Here is a 19,034-nt window from a genome sequence, read left to right on the forward strand (position 1 = left end):
GAAAATGCTTACAAGCTGCCACCAAGCTGCCACCAAGGTTACAGCATTGCTGATTTAAAACCACAGGTGGAAGGAGCTAAATGGAGTCAGTGATACTGATTCATGAAAAAAATCCTTGATTAGACTATTCTGTTCTGACCATCTTTGTTACACAGAAGACGGAACGAAAATCTTGTTAAAATCTTTTTAATAAATTGCTTTAACTAAAAGTGATGTAATCACCAGTTTTTCAAAAAGGCCTGTACCATTTATGTCTTACAAGGCATAAATGTGCAAAATCAGAATGCTAACTTTAATTCTCATTCTGATCCTGTTTTCCTATCTTTTTTCTTTTTTTTTTTGCATTACACCAAATAATCCCAAGACAGAATGGTTTGATTAAAATGACCGATTCTACTTTTTATTTTTGTTAACTTTTTTCCAATTTAAACTGAAAGATCTGGTTGATGGTAAAAATGGTAAAAAGATTAACAATCAGCACAGTATCCTATTACATATTACAAAGATAACAACCACATTACTCTCTACATGCCTCCATCTTAAGTCTAGCTTTTAGTTTGAGGATTATTTTCAGTCTTTTACAAACTTAAAAGCAACATTGTTAGTCAGTCATTTTCTACCGCTTATTCCATAGTGGGTCATGGAGAAGCTGGTGTCTATCTCCAGCAGTCTATGGGCAAGAGGCAGGGTACACCCTGGACAGGTCACCAGTCCATCGCAGGGCAACACACAAACAACCATGCACAAACTCATTCATACACCTAAGGTCAATTTAAAGAGACCAATTAACCTAACAGGCATGTCTTTGGACTGTGGGAGGAAGCCAGAGTACCTGATGAGAACCCACACATGCACAGGGAGAACATGCAAACTCCATGCAGAAAGATCCCCGGACGTTAATTGAACCCAGGACCTCCTTGCTGCAAGGCAACAGTGCTACCAACTGCACCACCATGCATCCTGTATTTATTTTCGTTTCTTAATTTGAGCTGTGCCTATTACTTTTTCATGTCTTATAAGATGTCCTCCTCTCCTCGTTAGCTGAATTGTACACTTACTGAAAGCAACCTGAATGGACCTGGAGTTTATCTGGACATGTTCACTTTAACTGATGTTGTTGCCAATGTGGTCGTTATTTTATGCAGCATCATCATCTGCTTCCTTAATGCTTCAATGGTTCACACATTCTACAAGCATCAAGTGTGTATTTCATTATAGTGTGTGTCTTTAGAATATGGTGCTCATATTTAAAGCTCAGTTGCATCCACTGTGCAGAAAATAAAAATAACTTTAGGTGTCTGTACTGCTACAATGTTAGAGAAACACATTATACAAATATGACCAAGAATTACTGTTGACAACATTTAAACTTGGAATTTTATCAGGTCAGTTTTATCAAGTCTGATATGATGAGGAGGAGTGAGTTTGTAGGCATTTTGTTTGATATTTTATGAATGATAACAGGGAGATATTTCTTTCAAAACAGTGTGGTGTTTACATCCCTAAGCAATTTGCTTTTTAATATGTATATGTACTTTTACTGAGTCCTTGGTACTTAGTTTTACAGCATGTGAATTAAGAGTCTATCTGGTTAAATTAAAAAAAGGAACTGTTCATAATAAAATAAGATCTAGATTCCATGGTTTAAATATAATCTTAGAAACTACAGTATATAAAATTATGTTTTTGTTGTTTTTACCAAGAAACACTATCCTGCATCATGGTTTTCGGATGCTGCTATGCATGTGCAACCTTTGTTAAAGCAGCTCTTTACAAGCATGTTCTTTGAGGAGAGAAAACACATACAAACTATTACTTTTGTGTTAATCCAGGTATTTCCTCGCTTTCTAAATCGTGTTGTTTATGGGTGGCGAGACAAGGATTTTTGAATATACTTTAAGAAGAATTTTGTAAATTTACAAGTAAAGGCAGATCACTCTTGCCTTTACTTACCTAGCATAGCTCCAAAAACGTTGTTTGTTTCAATATTTTCAACATAAGTTAGAAGATGCAATCTTATTGTCTTTAAGGGGGGAGGATAACGCTAAACAACTAATCAGTGAGCCAGAAGTACTCTCTCTAGGAAAGAGTGCACAAATGCAATGGCAGCAGTAGGTTCTTAAATGACAATCCAGTGAAGATAGACTTCTGCACACACTACAGAAGCATTGGGCCAGGGGTACTTTCCCTGGATAAAACACAGAGAGTTAATTTTACAAAGATAATCAGTTAATTTATTCCTTGAGAATAGTGGGAGAAAATAGCAGGATGGATAAAGGTGGTCAGTAATTCCTCCAGCAGGCCCTACCTGTATGTGCATAACTACAGCGAAAGCTCAAAATGACTTAGGCCACTATATCTATAAGCTTTATCATACACGAGAAGAGCCTAATAGCTACTAAATATTCCTTCGATTCTACTTTTAGAAACTAGGAATAACCAGTACACCTACAATCTGAAAGTGAAGTAATCTATTGGAAACATGTAAGAATAAATTATTTAATAAGATGGAGCTGGACAATTCAAATCTTTCTTGCCACTTTTGGTCCGCTTTAAACGGACCAGAGTTCGTTTCCCCCCTTGGTCCGGACCTTTTGCGGAGGTGTGAATACACTCAAGCGAACCCTGGTCCGGACCAAACAACCGGACCGAGACCCAGGTGGTCTCGGTCCGCTTCCAAACGGACTCTGGTGCGGTTCGCTTATGGTCTGAATACAAACCGGCCCCGATCCGAACCAACTACAAAAAGCGTACGTCTCTTTGGACATAAAAAAAGGTAGCAAAGATGTATGTTGTAAGGTAATCATACCTGATAAACTGTGTGTTGCTTAGCAACGCTACCGGCTTGTTGTGGGACAAGGCACGTAGAGAATGTCGGGGGTTCCAAAATTATAAATGGAACGTCTCAAAGTCTGTGTTGAATTAGCTGCCCTTCACCCTCACAATGATATTGCAGCTGTAATAACGGCATAAATATGCAGAACAGAGGTGCTGCAGTCAGCACGTCTACAGCTGTTTTCCTAAATTTCCGGGTCTGTGCTCTGTCCCGCCCCTGTCATTTCTGTCCAATGGGAACAATGATCGTCACCCGCGTGGCTTTATTCACAAGTAATAGTTAACTTGCAAAAAGTACAATGTGAAAGCAAACCGCACCAAATGAAAAAAATAAAGTTCGCTTTAGGTCCGGACCAAACAAGCGGACCAAAGGAGTTTCCTGGTGTGAATACACCCTAAAGAAGACTTAAAATTTTGAATAATCACTCCATTTTGAAATATAATCTCTCCATTTTATTCTCATTAGAATGAAATAAAAAGGTCAGCTGAAGGCTTTTAGATGAGTTTTGCGGCTTTCTGAAAAAAAAAAAAAGCTTGGCCTTGATATAACAAATGCATAGATCAGTTTTTCAGTGTTGCTATGGGACAGAGTAGTCCTAATACTGGCAACATTGTGCAAGGGAAAAAAGGTTGTCCTAGAAACCTGTTTTATTGGATTTAAAGGGCATGTTATGGTCAAAGATAACACCTACTGTAGATTCTTTACCTCAGCATTAGCAGTTTTTAAGACTGACATGTCCTTCCCTTGTGTAAACACGTGCAATTTAATATGCTGTCATGGTCAAGTACATAGAAGGTAAGAAAAGTATTGAAAAATTCTCCAAAGTCAAAAAGAAACTTTAAAAGACCTGCCATGTAGTCCTACCTCAATAAGTATTGATCCAGGTAAAAACTACAAGAAAGCAATGTTCGTGTAAAATGTTTACAAGTTTCTCATTTAAGTAAGTCAGACAACTAATTAATACCCAGGAGAAAATCATACCTACATCCCATGTTGGCAGGATTTAACATTCATATAAAATCCGATGCGATATTTTACGCTCAGCTTCGGACTGACCAAACAGAACCGAGAGTGATACATCTTAGGTAGGACATTTCTTGCACTTCTCATGTGAACTATAATGTTTTGGCTATAGCATTTTCTGCAATTAGCTTTCTTTTTCTGAAAAATGCATGTAGTATGTAGAATATTGGAGATATTTAAATGATAAGTATCTTTTTTATTCTTTCATATTTGCAGTATTCATTGCTATTATCAATAATAGTGTATAAAAAATATATCTATATCTTAAATATTCACTGCAGGTATAATAGTTTGATAGTGAAAAGTATGACTGAAAACCTTTTTTTGGAAATGTGTTGTCATCTTTTCCATTTAGAATAAAAGAACAGTATAGGTAAATGCAAACAATAACATATTTTTTCCATTTTGTTTCATTTAATTACATTGGTGAAATTACAAATTCAGCTTATTTCAGCTTCATTTTATCACATTAATTCTTGCTGCATATCAAAATTCTGTTGGCATTGTTCCTTTCTAGGTTTTACTTCCTCATCTCCTTTACTAAAACACTTCCTTGATGTTAATGCACTAAAGGATACCGAGTGTTGAAGCCCTTCTAAAGGTGTTTTTTTGTGTCCTTTTCCTGCACACCTGTTCTAAGGTTTGTGACAGTGTGGGTTCTGGTCAAAACCCCTTACAAATTTTGACTTAGTGCAGATTAGGACCGTCTGCCTGCTGTTCTTCTATAGCAATGGTTTTGTCAAATATACAAAATATAATTTTAAATAATTTACAAAACAAAGGTTTGCTTGAACAGCAAGGTGTTTTCTCTAAAATCTCAAAGTACCTGACTGTATTAATGTTGCTATCACAGTGCACAAAGTGCAAGGATCTATGCCATAATAGATGATGACTTGTTGTTTGTCTCAACACTGCATTAATTCTTTCAAAAAATGTCAATATTAGAGAATCATCTAAGCATTTGTTGTAAATATAGCTTATGATACTTTATCGGTCAACCTGTATTTTTTATGTTCTCCCCGTGCATGTATCGGTTCTGTCTGAGTACTCCAGCTTTCTTTCGCAGTCTAGAAATATGCATGCTTGGTTAAATGGTCTGCAAAAGGGTTAAATTTGACCGGCGCTGAGCCCAGTTTACCATTTTACATGCATTTATGTACCAAATGACAAAAATATGTTTTTTGAACTATTAAGATGATGATTAAAACTTGTTTTTTAATGTGTTTCTGTTGTGGAATACCAGAAAAAAGAAATCATCATTCCCTTCTTCTGCCTTTAAAACAAAATATATATTTTTTTATCTTTACCTAGATGATAAATCAAATTAAGTGTTCAATTGGAAAGTCATAGACAGCAGATATACAGGGGTTGGACAATGAAACTGAAACACCTGGTTTTAGACCACAATAATTTATTAGCATGGTGTAAGGCCTCCTTTTGCGGCCAATACAGCGTCAATTTGCCTTGGGAATGACATATACAAGTCCTGCACAGTGGTCAGAGGGATTTTAAGCCATTCTTCTTGCAGGATAGTGGTCAGGTCACTACGTGATACTGGTGGAGGAAAACGTTTCCTGACTCGCTCCTCCAAAACACCCCAAAGTGGCTCAATAATATTTAGATCTGGTGACTGTGCAGGCCATGGGAGATGTTCAACTTCACTTTCATGTTCATCAAACTAATCTTTAACCAGTCTTGCTGTGTGTATTGGTGCATTGTCATCCTGATACACGGCACCGCCTTCAGGATACAATGTTTGAACCATTGGATGCACATGGTCCTCAAGAATGGTTCGGTAGTCCTTGGCAGTGACGCGCCCATCTAACACAAGTATTGGGCCAAGGGAATGCCATGATATGGCAGCCCAAACCATCACTGATCCACCCCCATGCTTCACTCTGGGCATGCAACAGTCTGGGTGGTACGGTTCTTTGGGGCTTCTCCACACCGTAACTCTCCTGGATGTGGGGAAAAAAGTAAATGTGGACTCATCAGAGAACAATACATGTTTCACATTGTCCACAGCCCATGATTTGCGCTCCTTGCACCATTGAAACCGACGTTTGGCATTGGCATGAGTGACCAAAGGTTTGGCTATAGCAGCCCGGCTGTGTATATTGACCCTGTGGAGCTCCTGACGGACAGTTCTGGTGGAAACAGGAGAGTTGAGGTGCTCATTTAATTCTGCCGTGATTTGGGCAGCCGTGGTTTTATGTTTTTTGGATACAATCCAGGTTAGCACCCGAACATCCCTTTCAGACAGCTTCCTCTTGTGTCCAGTTAATCCTGTTGGATGTGGTTCGTCCTTCTTGGTGGTGTGCTGACATTACCCTGGATACCGTGGCTCTTGATACATCACAAAGACTTGCTGTCTTGGTCACAGATGCGCCAGCAAGACGTGCACCAACAATTTGTCCTCTTTTGAACTCTGGTATGTCACCCATAATGTTGTGTGCATTTCAATATTTTGAGCAAAACTGTGCTCTTACCCTGCTAATTGAACCTTCACACTCTGCTCTTACTGGTGCAATGTGCAATCAATGAAGACTGGCTACCAGGCTGGTCCAATTTAGCCATGAAACCTCCCACACTAAAATGACAGGTGTTTCAGTTTCATTGTCCAACCCCTGTAAGTGGCATAAACAAAATAGCAACAATTGTGAAAAAGGAAACAAAAACTATAGAAAATATTGTGTAACTTTTTCCAGTGATAATTCCTTGAGCATCGGTTTTAAGGACTAAGACGTTTTTGTGAACACTAAATGCTTCAATTTGCCTTAAAAATCAAAACATTTAAAGTGTTGTTGTTTAACATGATTTTCTCTTCATAGAAAAGGGCAACATATTGGTTTACTACATGAATTCATCATCTTTTAACATCAACATGTCAAGCAGCTTGGCTTATAGAGAATCCCCCATCGCTGCTGTGGCCAAAAATGTGATCATCCTGGCTATTGGCATTACCATCAACTATATCAATGGAACAGTGATTCACACCTTCAGAAAACACCAAGTCAGCCTTTGTCTTCCTTGACTATGACTTATCTTTGTCAGTTATTGAAATCAAAGTAAATTGATAAAACCTTTATTTTTTCTCTTTCAGATATTTTATATGAATCCTCGTTACATCCTCTTCATCCATCTGGTGGTGAATGATATGATCCAGCTGACTATAACAATCAGCTTGTTTATCTTTAGTTACGTCTTCAACAAAATTAATGCCTCCATCTGTTGCTTCATTATTACCTTTGCTGTTTTCACCACTCTCAACACTCCATTAAATTTAGCTCTGATGGCGGTGGAGTGCTACATCGCTGTTTGTCTCCCACTTCGACACGCTGAACTCTGCACCATCAAACGAACATATTTTGTCATCGGCTGTGTTTGGGTTTTGAGTGCAGCATCAATTTTGCCAGACATATTTATTATCCTGGCAACGGAGCCTCTATGGTTATTTTACTCTACAATATTTTGTCAAAGAGACACTCTATTCCGAAACCCAATCAGTATACAAAAAAGGGATGTTTCTCATATGATTTGTTTATGTGGAGTTTGGTTCACTCTTTTCTTTACCTATTTCAAGATATTTTGTGCTGCTCAAGCTGCTAACTCAGTTCAAGGAAAAGCAAAAAAGGCCAGAAACACTATCCTTCTTCATGGCTTTCAGCTACTTTTGTGTATGTTAATGTATATATATCCATTGGCAAAAACGTTTCTGGTGTTCTTGGCTCCTGCAAATACTGTCCAAATACTTTTTGTTTGGTACATATTAGTCCAGATTCTTCCCAGGTTTGTGAGTCCTATTGTGTACGGACTACGAGACAGTACATTTAAACGCTATTTGAAAAAGTATCTTCTGTGCACCATTAGAGCCGCCAACAAATGACATCTGTCAGTAAAGTGTTTTGTGTTGTGGTAGATTCCCTGAATTGGATCATTTAATGCAGTTTGCTGTCCTTTGCATAAAATAAGACAATGAATTTTGCTGTTTCAAGCGATCAAACAAAAATCTTTTTCAAGCAAAACTGATATGGGACCAAAATTAGACAAACTTCATTTCAGTTATGTGATTACACTATGAAAACAACTTGTAAATCAAAATGAAAATCGAAATATTTTGAAATCTAAAGGTTACATACATACAAAATCAATTTTTGTTTTCCTAATTTCTCTCAGAGAGCTTAGGTAAGTGAATTTCCATGGCAGGACCTCTGATAAACATTGTTAGGTGTGTCACTTTCAGTAAGTCTTGAATGAAGCCTGTTAACAATGGAACCAAATGCTTCAGCCAATCACATTCCCCTTTGAATCAACGATTGATCACTTGTATTCACTGTGCAGTATATGACTCTTAGTCCTGAACAGTTTTCTCTTAGGTTCTTTTGCTTCTTTTTCCATTAGCTGGCAAGATTTTGTACTGAACCATTATATGTTTCCAATATTCACAAGACTATGTAAATGTTCATTTCTGTCATTTATTGTAATGTTTCATTAAGATACTTCTTCCTGAGTCTTCATTTTTTAATCTGACAACTGAGTCATCATTTAAAAGCTGATAAAAATATCGAAAAGAAATAATTAGATATTTGTGTGTTGTCTTTAAACTTTCAAGCACTGCATTAACATGTAAATGTTGACATGTAAGTTTCAAGAGCATGTACCTTTTTTTAAATAAAACGTGTGTTGTTTCATGTTAAAAAGGCAGGCACGCATTATCTATGGTTGAGAGTAGTACTTTGACATGGAAAAAACTGAAACATTATGGATTCATTTTATATTAATTTCTGTCTATGTAAGCCCTTCTCAAGTCCTGCTGGCTGTTTGTGATGCTTTAGATAGTGTAAAGTGTTTGTTGGAAATAATTTATTTAATAAATAAACACATGCTCAAAAATGCATGAGATACTGCTGTTGCTGTTTCATTTTCAGGCTAGAAACCATTCTAATAACATGATATGTCAATTGCCAGTTCTCCAAATAGAGGCCATGGGAGGCTCGTCAAGTCAAGTTTATTTATATAGCGCTTTTCAACAACAAGGCACTAAAGGTGGTGTAAATAAGGAAAAACATTACAATGATACAGAAAATCAAACAACAGAGGTAATTAAAAAATAAAGAGAATAGAATGATGGATAAAAAAACAAAAGGAAAATTGGACTGAAAACGTAACTAATAATGTTTAGATAACACATTCAAAGGCCACTCTAAACAAATACATTTTTGATCTTGATTTAAAGCAACTTAAGTTTTCAGTGCTTTTACAGTTTTCTGGGAGGTTATTCCAGATTAGTGGAGCATAAGAACTAAAAGCTGCTTCTCCAAGTTTGGTTCTGGTTCTGGGTATGCAGAGTAGATTTGAGTCAGAAGACCTGAAAGGTCTTGGTGGTTGATACACAGACAACAAGTCTGTAATGTATTTTGTGTCTAAGCAATTCAGTGATTTATAGACTAACAAAATAATTTTACAGTCTATTCTTTGAGATACGGGGAGCCAGTGTGGGGACTTTAGAACCTAGTTGATGTGCTCCAATTTCTTAATTCTATTAAGGACGTGGGGAGCAGCGTTCTGCATCAAATGTCTGATCGACTTTTTAGGCAGACCTGTGAAGACACTGTTGCAATAATCACTTCTACTAAAGATGAACACATAAATTAGTTTTTCAAGGTCCTGCTGAAACATTAGTCCTTTAATCCTGGAGATGTTCTTTAGGTGATAAAAGGCGGACCTTGTTATTGTTTTTATGTGCCTCTGAAGGTTCAGATCAGATTCCATCACTACACCTAGATTTCGAGCCTGATTGGTGGTTTCTAGCTGTATTAGCTGAAGCTGTGTGCTAACTTTTAAGATCGTTGGCTAGATGCATAGAACAAATCAATGCATGGTTGTGCCATAATTTTCTTCAGTTCAATAAAAACATGGCTGAAGTAATTATTTTTGGACCAAAGGAAGAGTGATCAAGAGTCAGCAGACACCTTCAATTACTACAGCTAGAAACCTCTGATCAGGCCTGAAATCTGGGTGTAGTGATGTGCTCAGACCTTAACCTCCAGACATTCAGTGAAATGAAGACATTCACTAAATCGTCCTATCAACCAAAGAACATTACCAGGATTAAAGGCCTAATGTCCCAGCAGGATCTAGAAAAACTCATCCATGAGTTTATCTTTCATTGAATTCATTACTACAGTAGTGTCTTCACAGGACTGCCTTAAAAGTCAATCAGGCATCTGCAGCTGATCCAGGATGCTGCTGCCTGAGTCCTTATTAAAACTAAGTAAGTAGAGCCCATCACTATAGTCTTTGATGTGGGTTTCCCGGATTCGAGTCCCAGGCCCGGTGACCTTTGCCGAATGTTTCCCCCTCTCTTGGGGCTGCCCTGTTGCCTTGCTGCAAGAAGGTCCTGGGTTCGATTCCCAGCTGGGAGTCTTTCTGATTGGAGTTTGCATGTTCTCCCCGTTCTCCCCTTGAATGTGTGGGTTCTCACCAGGTGCTCCGGCTTCCCCCACAGTCAAAAGACATGCCTGTTAGGTTAACTGGACTCTCTAAATTGCCCTTATGTGTGTGCATGTTTGGGTGTTGCCTGGCAACCTGTCCAGGGTGTACCCCGGCTCTTGACCAAAGACTGCTGGAGATAGGCACCAGCTTCCCCTTTGGTGTAAGAAGTCAGTTCTGGCTTGTCAGTTTAGGTTAGGTGTTGGTTGATTCTTTCCTATGGGCCCATTTTTCTAGATTTTTTTGTGTGCTTTTTGATGGATTTGTGGCAACTTTTATGGAAGAATAAATGGAGGATATTTCTTGTATACTTTTGTCCTTTGTCTAACTGTTTGGTCCCTGACACTATTCTTTAAAGATTCACGCACTCGAGGAGGCTTAAAACTAAAATAGAAACTTGAGGCAGGTCTTACTGGGATTAATCCAGCTAATAATTATCTGACCATTTGGGGCACTTATAGAGCATTGCAATACCATTCCTTGATGGTCAGCTGCTCCTTTAATACAAAGAAATACTAATAAAGAGATGTTAACGTCACAGAATAATTTGTCTGGTTGTGACACAGCTACGGAACTGTTCACCCTTTTGATCTCAATATACTGAATGATGCTGAATGGCATCACATCAAAAGTGTCATGCGTACTTTAAAGACATCACAGGACATTATGTTCCACAAAATCTCATTCATTTCATCACATTAAGATTTACATAACAGAGGTTCTTTAAAAGAGCAGCATACAGGGCAAGATACATGGCAACAGTGTGCAGTCTATGGCAATGTTTTGTATTTTAGCCTATGTTGGTTTGCATATGTACCAAATTAAGCACTTAATAACTCTTTTTTGACTGTAGTGACTATAGTTAATAATGTTTTCTTCTTGCTGCTGGTTTTATCATAACAGTTTGCCTGATTATAAGAATTCTTTTTTTCTCTTACTTTTTATGGGTCAGACCAGGCGTGTGGTTGGACCGAAGCCCAGGATGTTTTCTGAACAGCCCCGGACTTCTTGATAGAAGAAATTTAGAAGTATTAAAAAGATGCAGCCACAAAATGGTATTGGACTTCACATTTTTATTTAAAAACAATCAAATTTTTTCAATTGTGTTCCATATAATCCACCTAACCTGACAATGAGTTAAAAGGAGAAGACAAAAATAGTTATTTGCGCACTCGCAGCACCACGAATGCGCAACTACGCGCACAGGTAGAGACGGACTCCATTCTGGAGAAGTCCAACAGCAGTTCACTCCAGGTCGACCTGCCTCCTTCATTACCTGAAAAGTTACACTGAGCGCCTCGAAAAAGGCTCATTTCGGACCAACCGCGGAGCCAACCGGAAAGTGGGAAGCTGGTGGGTGTGTGTGTTCAGGAACAGGTGGAAGCAGAGCGGTATAACCCAGACGAAGATAGCGGTAAAACCTGAATGCTGACTCAGAATGGGCTAATTGTAAGTTACAGCTAATCACTTATTCACCCAGCAAGACATCAGGTGGAGGTTCACTCTAATGAGCATCTTCAGGGTCATGATGAGGAACTTTCACCTGAGCGTCAGGTGAAGTTCAATGATGTGACTGTGATAGAAAACAGTAGCAACCTTCTCTGTGAGCTTCTAGCTGGATTTGCATCATAATGTGAAAATATCTGGTCCTTTACTTCAGTCAAAATAAAAGCATTTAATCCTAACGTAGCTAAACACATTAAAAGTCCTTCAGATCCACAAATTGCTTCTCATTGCAGCAGCCAGTCTTATATTCTAGTTCTACATGTAGACAGAAAAACCTGTTGCTCAATAAACCAGGAAAATATCTCCTGGTTCCAGCAAGACGTAGTAGAAAGTGCAAAAGTAAGCCTCCCTCTTCTCTTTCATATCTTCTGTGCTGATTCTAAACATACAGCTCTGGGTTTAAAGATGCAGCATAATTAAGAAATAAATCATAGCAATTAATCACTGGTGGACCATTGATTAGTTAACTATTTTATTTTTCTGAATTACACATGTAATGTTATATAAACTAAACTAATTAAACAAGGATACAGTTTTACTGAAGGTGAGACATACATACCATATGTATACAGTTATTAATAACTGTAATATTAGTAATGATAAGGTTCAGGATGAGGCTCTATGCTCTATTTTAAACACCACAACTTAACACCTTCTGTCTCAAAGTGTTTAATAATAAGAACTGCACTAATGTCTCACATGCTTAGTGCAGAACAACAGACTGTGTTGAAAAATGTTTCATTTATCATTTTTGGCAGGCCAAATTTCTTCAGAAGTGGAATAAAGGGGTGAAAAGATGGCGATAAAAGAGAACAGGTTCATAAAAGAAGGAACAATTTTAATAAAATGTTTCGAAAGCTCTTGGCATAATAAAATAAATGTGTTTTAGGATTTTACCATTTGACTAAGATTTAGGAAAATCCACTTTATTCCACTTTATTCCACTTTCCTTTTTTGAAATATAAGAATAAAGACAATGGAGCCTCAGGAGTGGAACACTTTGATGAGAATGTAACCTTTAAAAAAGGTAATTTATGTAGATGACAAAACAAGCTCATTTATCTGGCCCATGGTAAACATCTCTGAGTTTAAGAAAAACTTTTGTCAGCGAAAAATTCAGATTACGTTTTTTCTAAATACCTCAAAATGTGTCATTATTTGCTTCAGCAAAATGGTTTTTCATCAGACCTAAACTCTGTTTCTCCTTATCCTTCATTCAGCTTCTAACAAAAATAAAAAGTAAAATTATTGCAAACCTTTTTTGTTTGATTCACAATAATTTACAGTCAGTCTAAAACCAGCCGGGACAGAGAACTGGTACAATATGTCCTATGTTATTTTAACCTTAAATTACTTATAAATTGTCTTATTGAAATCTAAATATTTTGGATTTGGGCAAAAGCTCCCTATGATTTGAGACCCTAAAAATGCCCCTGGGTCAGACCATATGTGGGTTTGTTTATTTAAATTTGTATTTTTGTTAAGAAGTAGCAGTGGTTATTCAAGACAGAATAATGCTTAAAACAAGCTTTGGACAAATATACTGATTTCCATTCTCATCTCATTGCAATGCAGTCTATCATGGCCCTAACATACACATACACGTGCACAAAAACACACAAATTACACTGTTGACTATTTATTACTCTCAAGACTGCCCTTCTTATTAGATATATATTAGGACATGTCAAGCAGACCTGACTTATTGTCTGCAGCATAACCCTATATGATCATCACCAGGTGAGTCTGTGCTTTGTGTTGTTTCTGTTTAAAATGTTTAAAAATTAATTCTTAGCATTCATTTTAAATTCCCTGTTAAGAAAAAATGGTAATATGTACATTACATCAGTTGTGATTTTGTTGTCCAGTTGAAAATTTCTATTTTGCTGTCATTGATGATGTGTGTTTTGCTGTTTTTGGTTTGGTGACTCATTGGTTTTAGCAATGGATAAATATTTATTGATCAAAACAGATATTTAAACTTTAAAAGTGATGCATGTAATTATACACTACGGTGTGGTGTGAAAGGGCTTGTTATAAAATGTATTGTATTTCTGTGATCAGAAACTATTACATTTCTTGATTTAAAATTGTAACATTTGATGAAATGGAACACCTTTTTAAGTTAAAAACTGCTTACTGTCATATTTGAAAATGAGCTTGAAATTAAAATATTAATTTGTTTAAAGTAAAGACAATCCCAAGATCACTCTGATTATGTTGAAGAGTGCTTGTGTTCTGCTAATTAATATCACGCTATTAAAACCTATTAAAACAGGTTAACTGCTATGTTTCTGACTGTATAAGCCATTCATTTATCCTGTTTTAACATTTACCTGTTGAACATTTTTCTGCAGTTTGGCCCACTATCTCAGATTACTTGTAAGCCTTCTACATACTGGTATGAATACCACTACAACTGTCATTCGGGACCCGCTTTACCTAGCAATCATCAAGAATGTGATCACTGTTGTCATCTCCCTTTTGATCATCTACATTAATGCTACTCTGGTTCACACATTCAGAAAACATCAGGTATCGATTTTGTACATTTTGCAAATTTGCATTTGTGTCTTTTGTGTAATAGCTCAGGCAATTCTCACCCAATTTCTGTTGTTGTGAAACAGTAAATAACAAAACGCATGAATTTAAATATAGAGAAGTTAAGTAACAATTTTAGAAATGTTCTTTTTCAGTTGTTTTTCTGGCAGTTTAAAAGTGATTAATGCAAAGAAATGACAGTAGAAAAAGAAATGAGCCTACTAGAATCTTAAGGTGTCCCATATATGCCATTTATTCATAAAACTTCCATTTATGACAAATGAATGAGCCTCAAAGTGTGTTGTTCTATTCCAACCAGTGTACTTGTAAAAAGGTCCATATGCCTCTAGCTGCAAAGTAATATGAAAATATTAATATTGTTGCTGTATTATTTCTTCTGAAAGTTCTACTTTTCATTATTATAGTTATCTGTCTGTTAGGTCTTATTGAATATTTTTTAGTATATTGTTGATGTAAAATTCTATAAGTTTTCTTACAATAAAGTCTTAATTAAGAATAAGTTTCCGAAGCCAGAGCTGCCAGAGATGCAAGCCACCACTGAAGAGCTTGCTGAATTTTGATGCAGTTTATCTTAAATTAGGCAGGGGTTTAAAAGGTATTTTATGCCAAGACGTTTATGGAAAGGTGTTTTACTCCGTCTGTTAAAATAATGTAATGATAAAACCATCTTTTTTAAGTTTTAGGGCAAGAGTTTTGCTAAACCTTTTGTTTTCAAAATGGTGAATAATCCTTGTACAAGTCATGACTTACATAACAACAAGAGTTTTAAAACTAAAGTTCATATAAAGTTTCAGCTTACAACAGCAAGACCGTTTAAAAAGGATCATTTTGCCAACATAATTCATTGGAAATTAATGTAACCCTCAGAAAAAAATGTGAAAGGACTTTCAAGTATCATGTGGAAGGTCACATACCATCAATTGTGCTTGTATTGGCGTTGAGAGATTGTGATATTTGCAAAAATATTTTCAAATCAAACTTCAGAAAGAAAAATACCTTTAAACAATTGGTATCCAGATTGTTTCATGCTATAAGCTTAAGAACTCTGAACTACGAAGGTAGACTTACTATTAAATCAAATCTGTCTTCCTTCCCATTTCCTGAAAAATCTTGTCCTTTGTTTCAGGTTTTCAACACAAACTCTCGTTACATCCTGTACATCCACCTGGTAATCAATGATATCATCATGCTGGCATTGATGATTCTTCTTCAAGTCCTGAGTTACATCTTGTTCACACTCAATGTCTCAGTTTGCATGATTATGCTACTGATTGCCATATCTTCAAATCTAAACAACCCCTTAACACTTGCGGCCATGGCTTTAGAGTGTTATCTGGCCATATGCTTCCCTCTACGCCACCCTCAGATCTGTACAGTCAGGAAAACCTACATTGTGATCACTGTGATATGGTTCCTCAGTTTACTGACAGTCCTACCAGATCTCTTCATAGTTATTGCCACAAGACCTTCAGAGTACTTTCAGTCCAGGATTTTCTGTATGTGGACTAACATTTTTACAAGTCCAATCCTTGCAAAAAAGAAAGATGTATCCAACATTTTGTTTCTAGTTATTGTTTGGTTCATTCTTTTCTATACATACTTCAGGATTCTTTTCACTGCACAGGCTGCTTCAGCAAATGCAAAGAAAGCAAGGAACACTGTCCTACTTCATGGCTTCCAGCTGCTGCTGTGCATGTTAAGCTATGTTCATAGTTTAGTAATAGAGGCCCTGTCAAGGTTGTTTCCAAATGATATTCTGGCCATTCGATATGTAATTTCACTACTGATTCAGGTCATGCCTAGGCTCATCAGTCCGATGGTATATGGCATAAGGGACAAGATGTTCAGAGAGTACTTGAAACGATACCTGTTAACTACAAATTCAAATATTCATCCAGAAAAGATACAAAAAAGGCCAATATAAGTATGTTTCAATTTCAAAAATCCGTTTTCAAGGCCCAGGGGCCATACTTTATTTCCCCCTTTCCCTACGAGATCTAAAAAGGGTAAAAGGAGGCTTAGAGTAAAAGCCTACCTCAAAAAAACACCTCAAGGGTGGAGCTTTTTGGAGGAAAGTTGCTTAGAATTATGATTTCATTGCAATTTTTCAGTATTGTGCTTCAGTAATCCCTGGATTTGAATTTTGTGTTATAATGTATTTGCTATGAAAAAGTCTGAACTTTCTGACTGATCCCTGTCACGAATGCAGGGAAGCCTGTATGGAGAGCCGTTTCATTCAAAATTAAATAAATAAATAAATACTGCTATTGATAAATTATTAATAAATATTCCATGAAATAAATAAATATCCCCATGAAATAAAACACAAATAATTATGTTAAAAGAAATGTATTATTATTATTTTATTTTATTCATTTCAAGACTTATTTGATTTGCTTAAAGATTTATTTAATTTACTTAAAGATTTATTTATTTATGTCATAACGCAGTTTTATTTTGTGACACTTTTATTTTGTAAAGCTACTTTACGTATTTCGGTGACTTTTACTTTTTAACTTCCCTGAAAGTAAAGGGACTTTACAGAGGTTATGGAGTGAAACCAGTATTAAAGATGGCAAGTCCCTCAAGCTTAATGGAAAGGTGTATCTGTATCAAGCTTTAAAGGTGACCTATTATACTTCCTTTTAAACATTTGGGATAGGTCTATGAGTTATACCAAACATGTCACATTTTTCACACAAAATCATTCTCAGATAATGAGATTCCACCTCCTAAGTTGCCCCTATTTTGAGCTCCTTTCAGAATGAGATGTTTGGGGTCTCTGTCACTTTAATGCAAATAACTGTATCAAGATGTGACCCTCTACTAAAAATCAAGCAGGAGGAGCGACGCTTCAGTTGCTGGTCAGGGGCGGGACTCAGGTAACGCTGCTAGGTGCCAGTGTAATTGTGACATCACAATTGTTTTTTGAAACTGCACGATTTAAAAAAAAAACTAACATTCATTTATAACCAAAAAAACGGCTGAATATTTTTTCTTTTTTTTGCATTTGAGCTATTTGCAGAAGTATTAGTGACCCAAATGGAAGTATAAAAACAATCAAAAAGTAAATTTTGCATAATAGGTACCCTTTAAATAACTTGCTGATACAGACCTTGTGTTCAGGCGAGATGATAGAGCACTGGTTGGGACTACAACCTGGTGTTCTGGGGAGGTTAGATTGTTTTGATGAGAGTGTTTATTTTCCCTTCCTCCATAGACAATGAAAGCCAAACAACACACATCATTCAGTTCATTAATATATTCTTCCACTAAGGGGGATTTTTTGTATCTATTTGAAAAAAAGCACTGCTAAACCCATGCTAATCAACAGGACTGACTGAGTTTGAATATTTAGTTTGCAAACAAAAAATACGAATACCTTCTGTTTTATAACTTGAAGGTCATATAAATTATAAACTGTAAACTAAGTTTAGAATGAGTATAAGTAAAGCAAAATGCTGAAATAATCAGTAAAAAATGTTTTGCATGCTCTCTCCTACCACAAAGCTCCACCCCCAGTACACCCAAAACATTCCATCTCCCAACCAGGCAGTTTTCTGCAGTAGATTTCTTTTCTGGTCACCTCATTTGGCCTTCATTTCTCCTCTGGAAATGATGGGGGTAAAGGTATAGCCCCAGAAAACTAACCTGGAAACAGGTTTTAAAAGCAATGCTTTTCATTTCCTCCACTTTATTCTATTTATGGTTTTTTGCATAAACCACACTTAAACTTCGTACTCGTACTCGTCGTCTTCCGCTTTATCCGGGACCGGGTCGCGGGGGCAGCAAACTCAGCAGAGACGCCCAGAGGTCCCTCTCCCCAGACACCTCTTCCAGCTCCTCCGGGGGGAGGCCAAGGTGCTCCCAGGCCAGCCGAGAGACATAGTCCCTGCAGCATGTCCTGGGCCGTGTCCTGGGCCTCCTCCCGGTGGGACGTGCCTGGAACACCTCCCGAGGAAGGCGTCCAGGAGGCATCCGGTATAGATGCCCCAGCCACCTCAACTGGCTCCTCTCGATGTGGAGGAGCAGCGGCTCTACTCCGAGCCCCTCCCTGATGGCCGAGCTCCTCACCCTATCTCTAAGGGAGTGCTCGGCCACCCTACGGAGGAAGCTCATTTCAGCCGCTTGTATCCAGGATCTCATTCTTTCGGTCATGACCCAAAGTTCATGGCCATAGGTGAGGGTAGGAACGTAGACCGACCGGTAAATCGAGAGCTTCGCTTCTCGGCTCAGCTCTCTCTTCACCACAACGGACCGGTACAGCGCCCCCATTACTGTGGCAGCCGCACCGATCCGTCTGTCGATCTCCCGCTCCATTCTTCCCTCACTCATGAACAAGACCCCGAGATACTTAAACTCCTCCACTTGAGGCAGGAACTCCCCTCCAACCTGAAGAGGACAAGCCACCCTTTTCCGATCGAGAACCATGGCCTTGGACTTGGAGGAGCTGATCTTCATCCCAGCCACTTCACACTCGGCTGCGAACCGCCCCAGTGCATGCTGTAGGTCTTGGCTAGAGGGGGCCAGCAGGACCACGTCATCTGCAAAAAGAAGAGACAAAATCCTCTGGTCCCCAAACCAGGCCCCCTCCGGCCCTTGGCTGTGCCTAGAA

The 19,034-nt window shown here is 37.7% G+C and overlaps 2 protein-coding genes across 2 annotated transcripts; both read left to right on the forward strand.

The window, feature by feature from the left end:
- Nucleotides 1-6,716: 6,716 nt before the first annotated feature.
- LOC124857415 (odorant receptor 131-2-like) lies at nucleotides 6,717-8,185 on the forward strand. Its single transcript, XM_047348667.1, has 2 exons — nucleotides 6,717-6,872; nucleotides 6,963-8,185. Exons 1-2 carry the CDS (start codon nucleotides 6,717-6,719, stop codon nucleotides 7,743-7,745), a joined length of 939 nt encoding a protein of 312 aa, XP_047204623.1. The 3' UTR covers nucleotides 7,746-8,185.
- A 6,075-nt stretch (nucleotides 8,186-14,260) lies between these two features.
- On the forward strand, nucleotides 14,261-16,394 carry LOC124857387 (odorant receptor 131-2-like). Its single transcript, XM_047348637.1, has 2 exons — nucleotides 14,261-14,392; nucleotides 15,546-16,394. Exons 1-2 carry the CDS (start codon nucleotides 14,261-14,263, stop codon nucleotides 16,341-16,343), a joined length of 930 nt encoding a protein of 309 aa, XP_047204593.1. The 3' UTR covers nucleotides 16,344-16,394.
- The last annotated feature ends 2,640 nt before the right edge of the window (nucleotides 16,395-19,034 follow it).

The sequence above is a fragment of the Girardinichthys multiradiatus genome, chromosome 20, assembly GCF_021462225.1.
Source record: "Girardinichthys multiradiatus isolate DD_20200921_A chromosome 20, DD_fGirMul_XY1, whole genome shotgun sequence".
NCBI lineage: Eukaryota > Metazoa > Chordata > Actinopteri > Cyprinodontiformes > Goodeidae > Girardinichthys > Girardinichthys multiradiatus.

Excerpts from the sequence above, each read along its gene's own strand:
- LOC124857415 (XM_047348667.1), top strand. The coding sequence starts at position 6,717 with ATGAATTCATCATCTTTTAACATCAACATGTCAAGCAGCTTGGCTTAT. Across the intron at positions 6,873-6,962 it reads ACACCTTCAGAAAACACCAA|ATATTTTATATGAATCCTCG; the intron begins GTCAGCCTTTGT and ends TTTCTCTTTCAG.
- LOC124857387 (XM_047348637.1), top strand. The coding sequence starts at position 14,261 with ATGAATACCACTACAACTGTCATTCGGGACCCGCTTTACCTAGCAATC. Across the intron at positions 14,393-15,545 it reads ACACATTCAGAAAACATCAG|GTTTTCAACACAAACTCTCG; the intron begins GTATCGATTTTG and ends CCTTTGTTTCAG.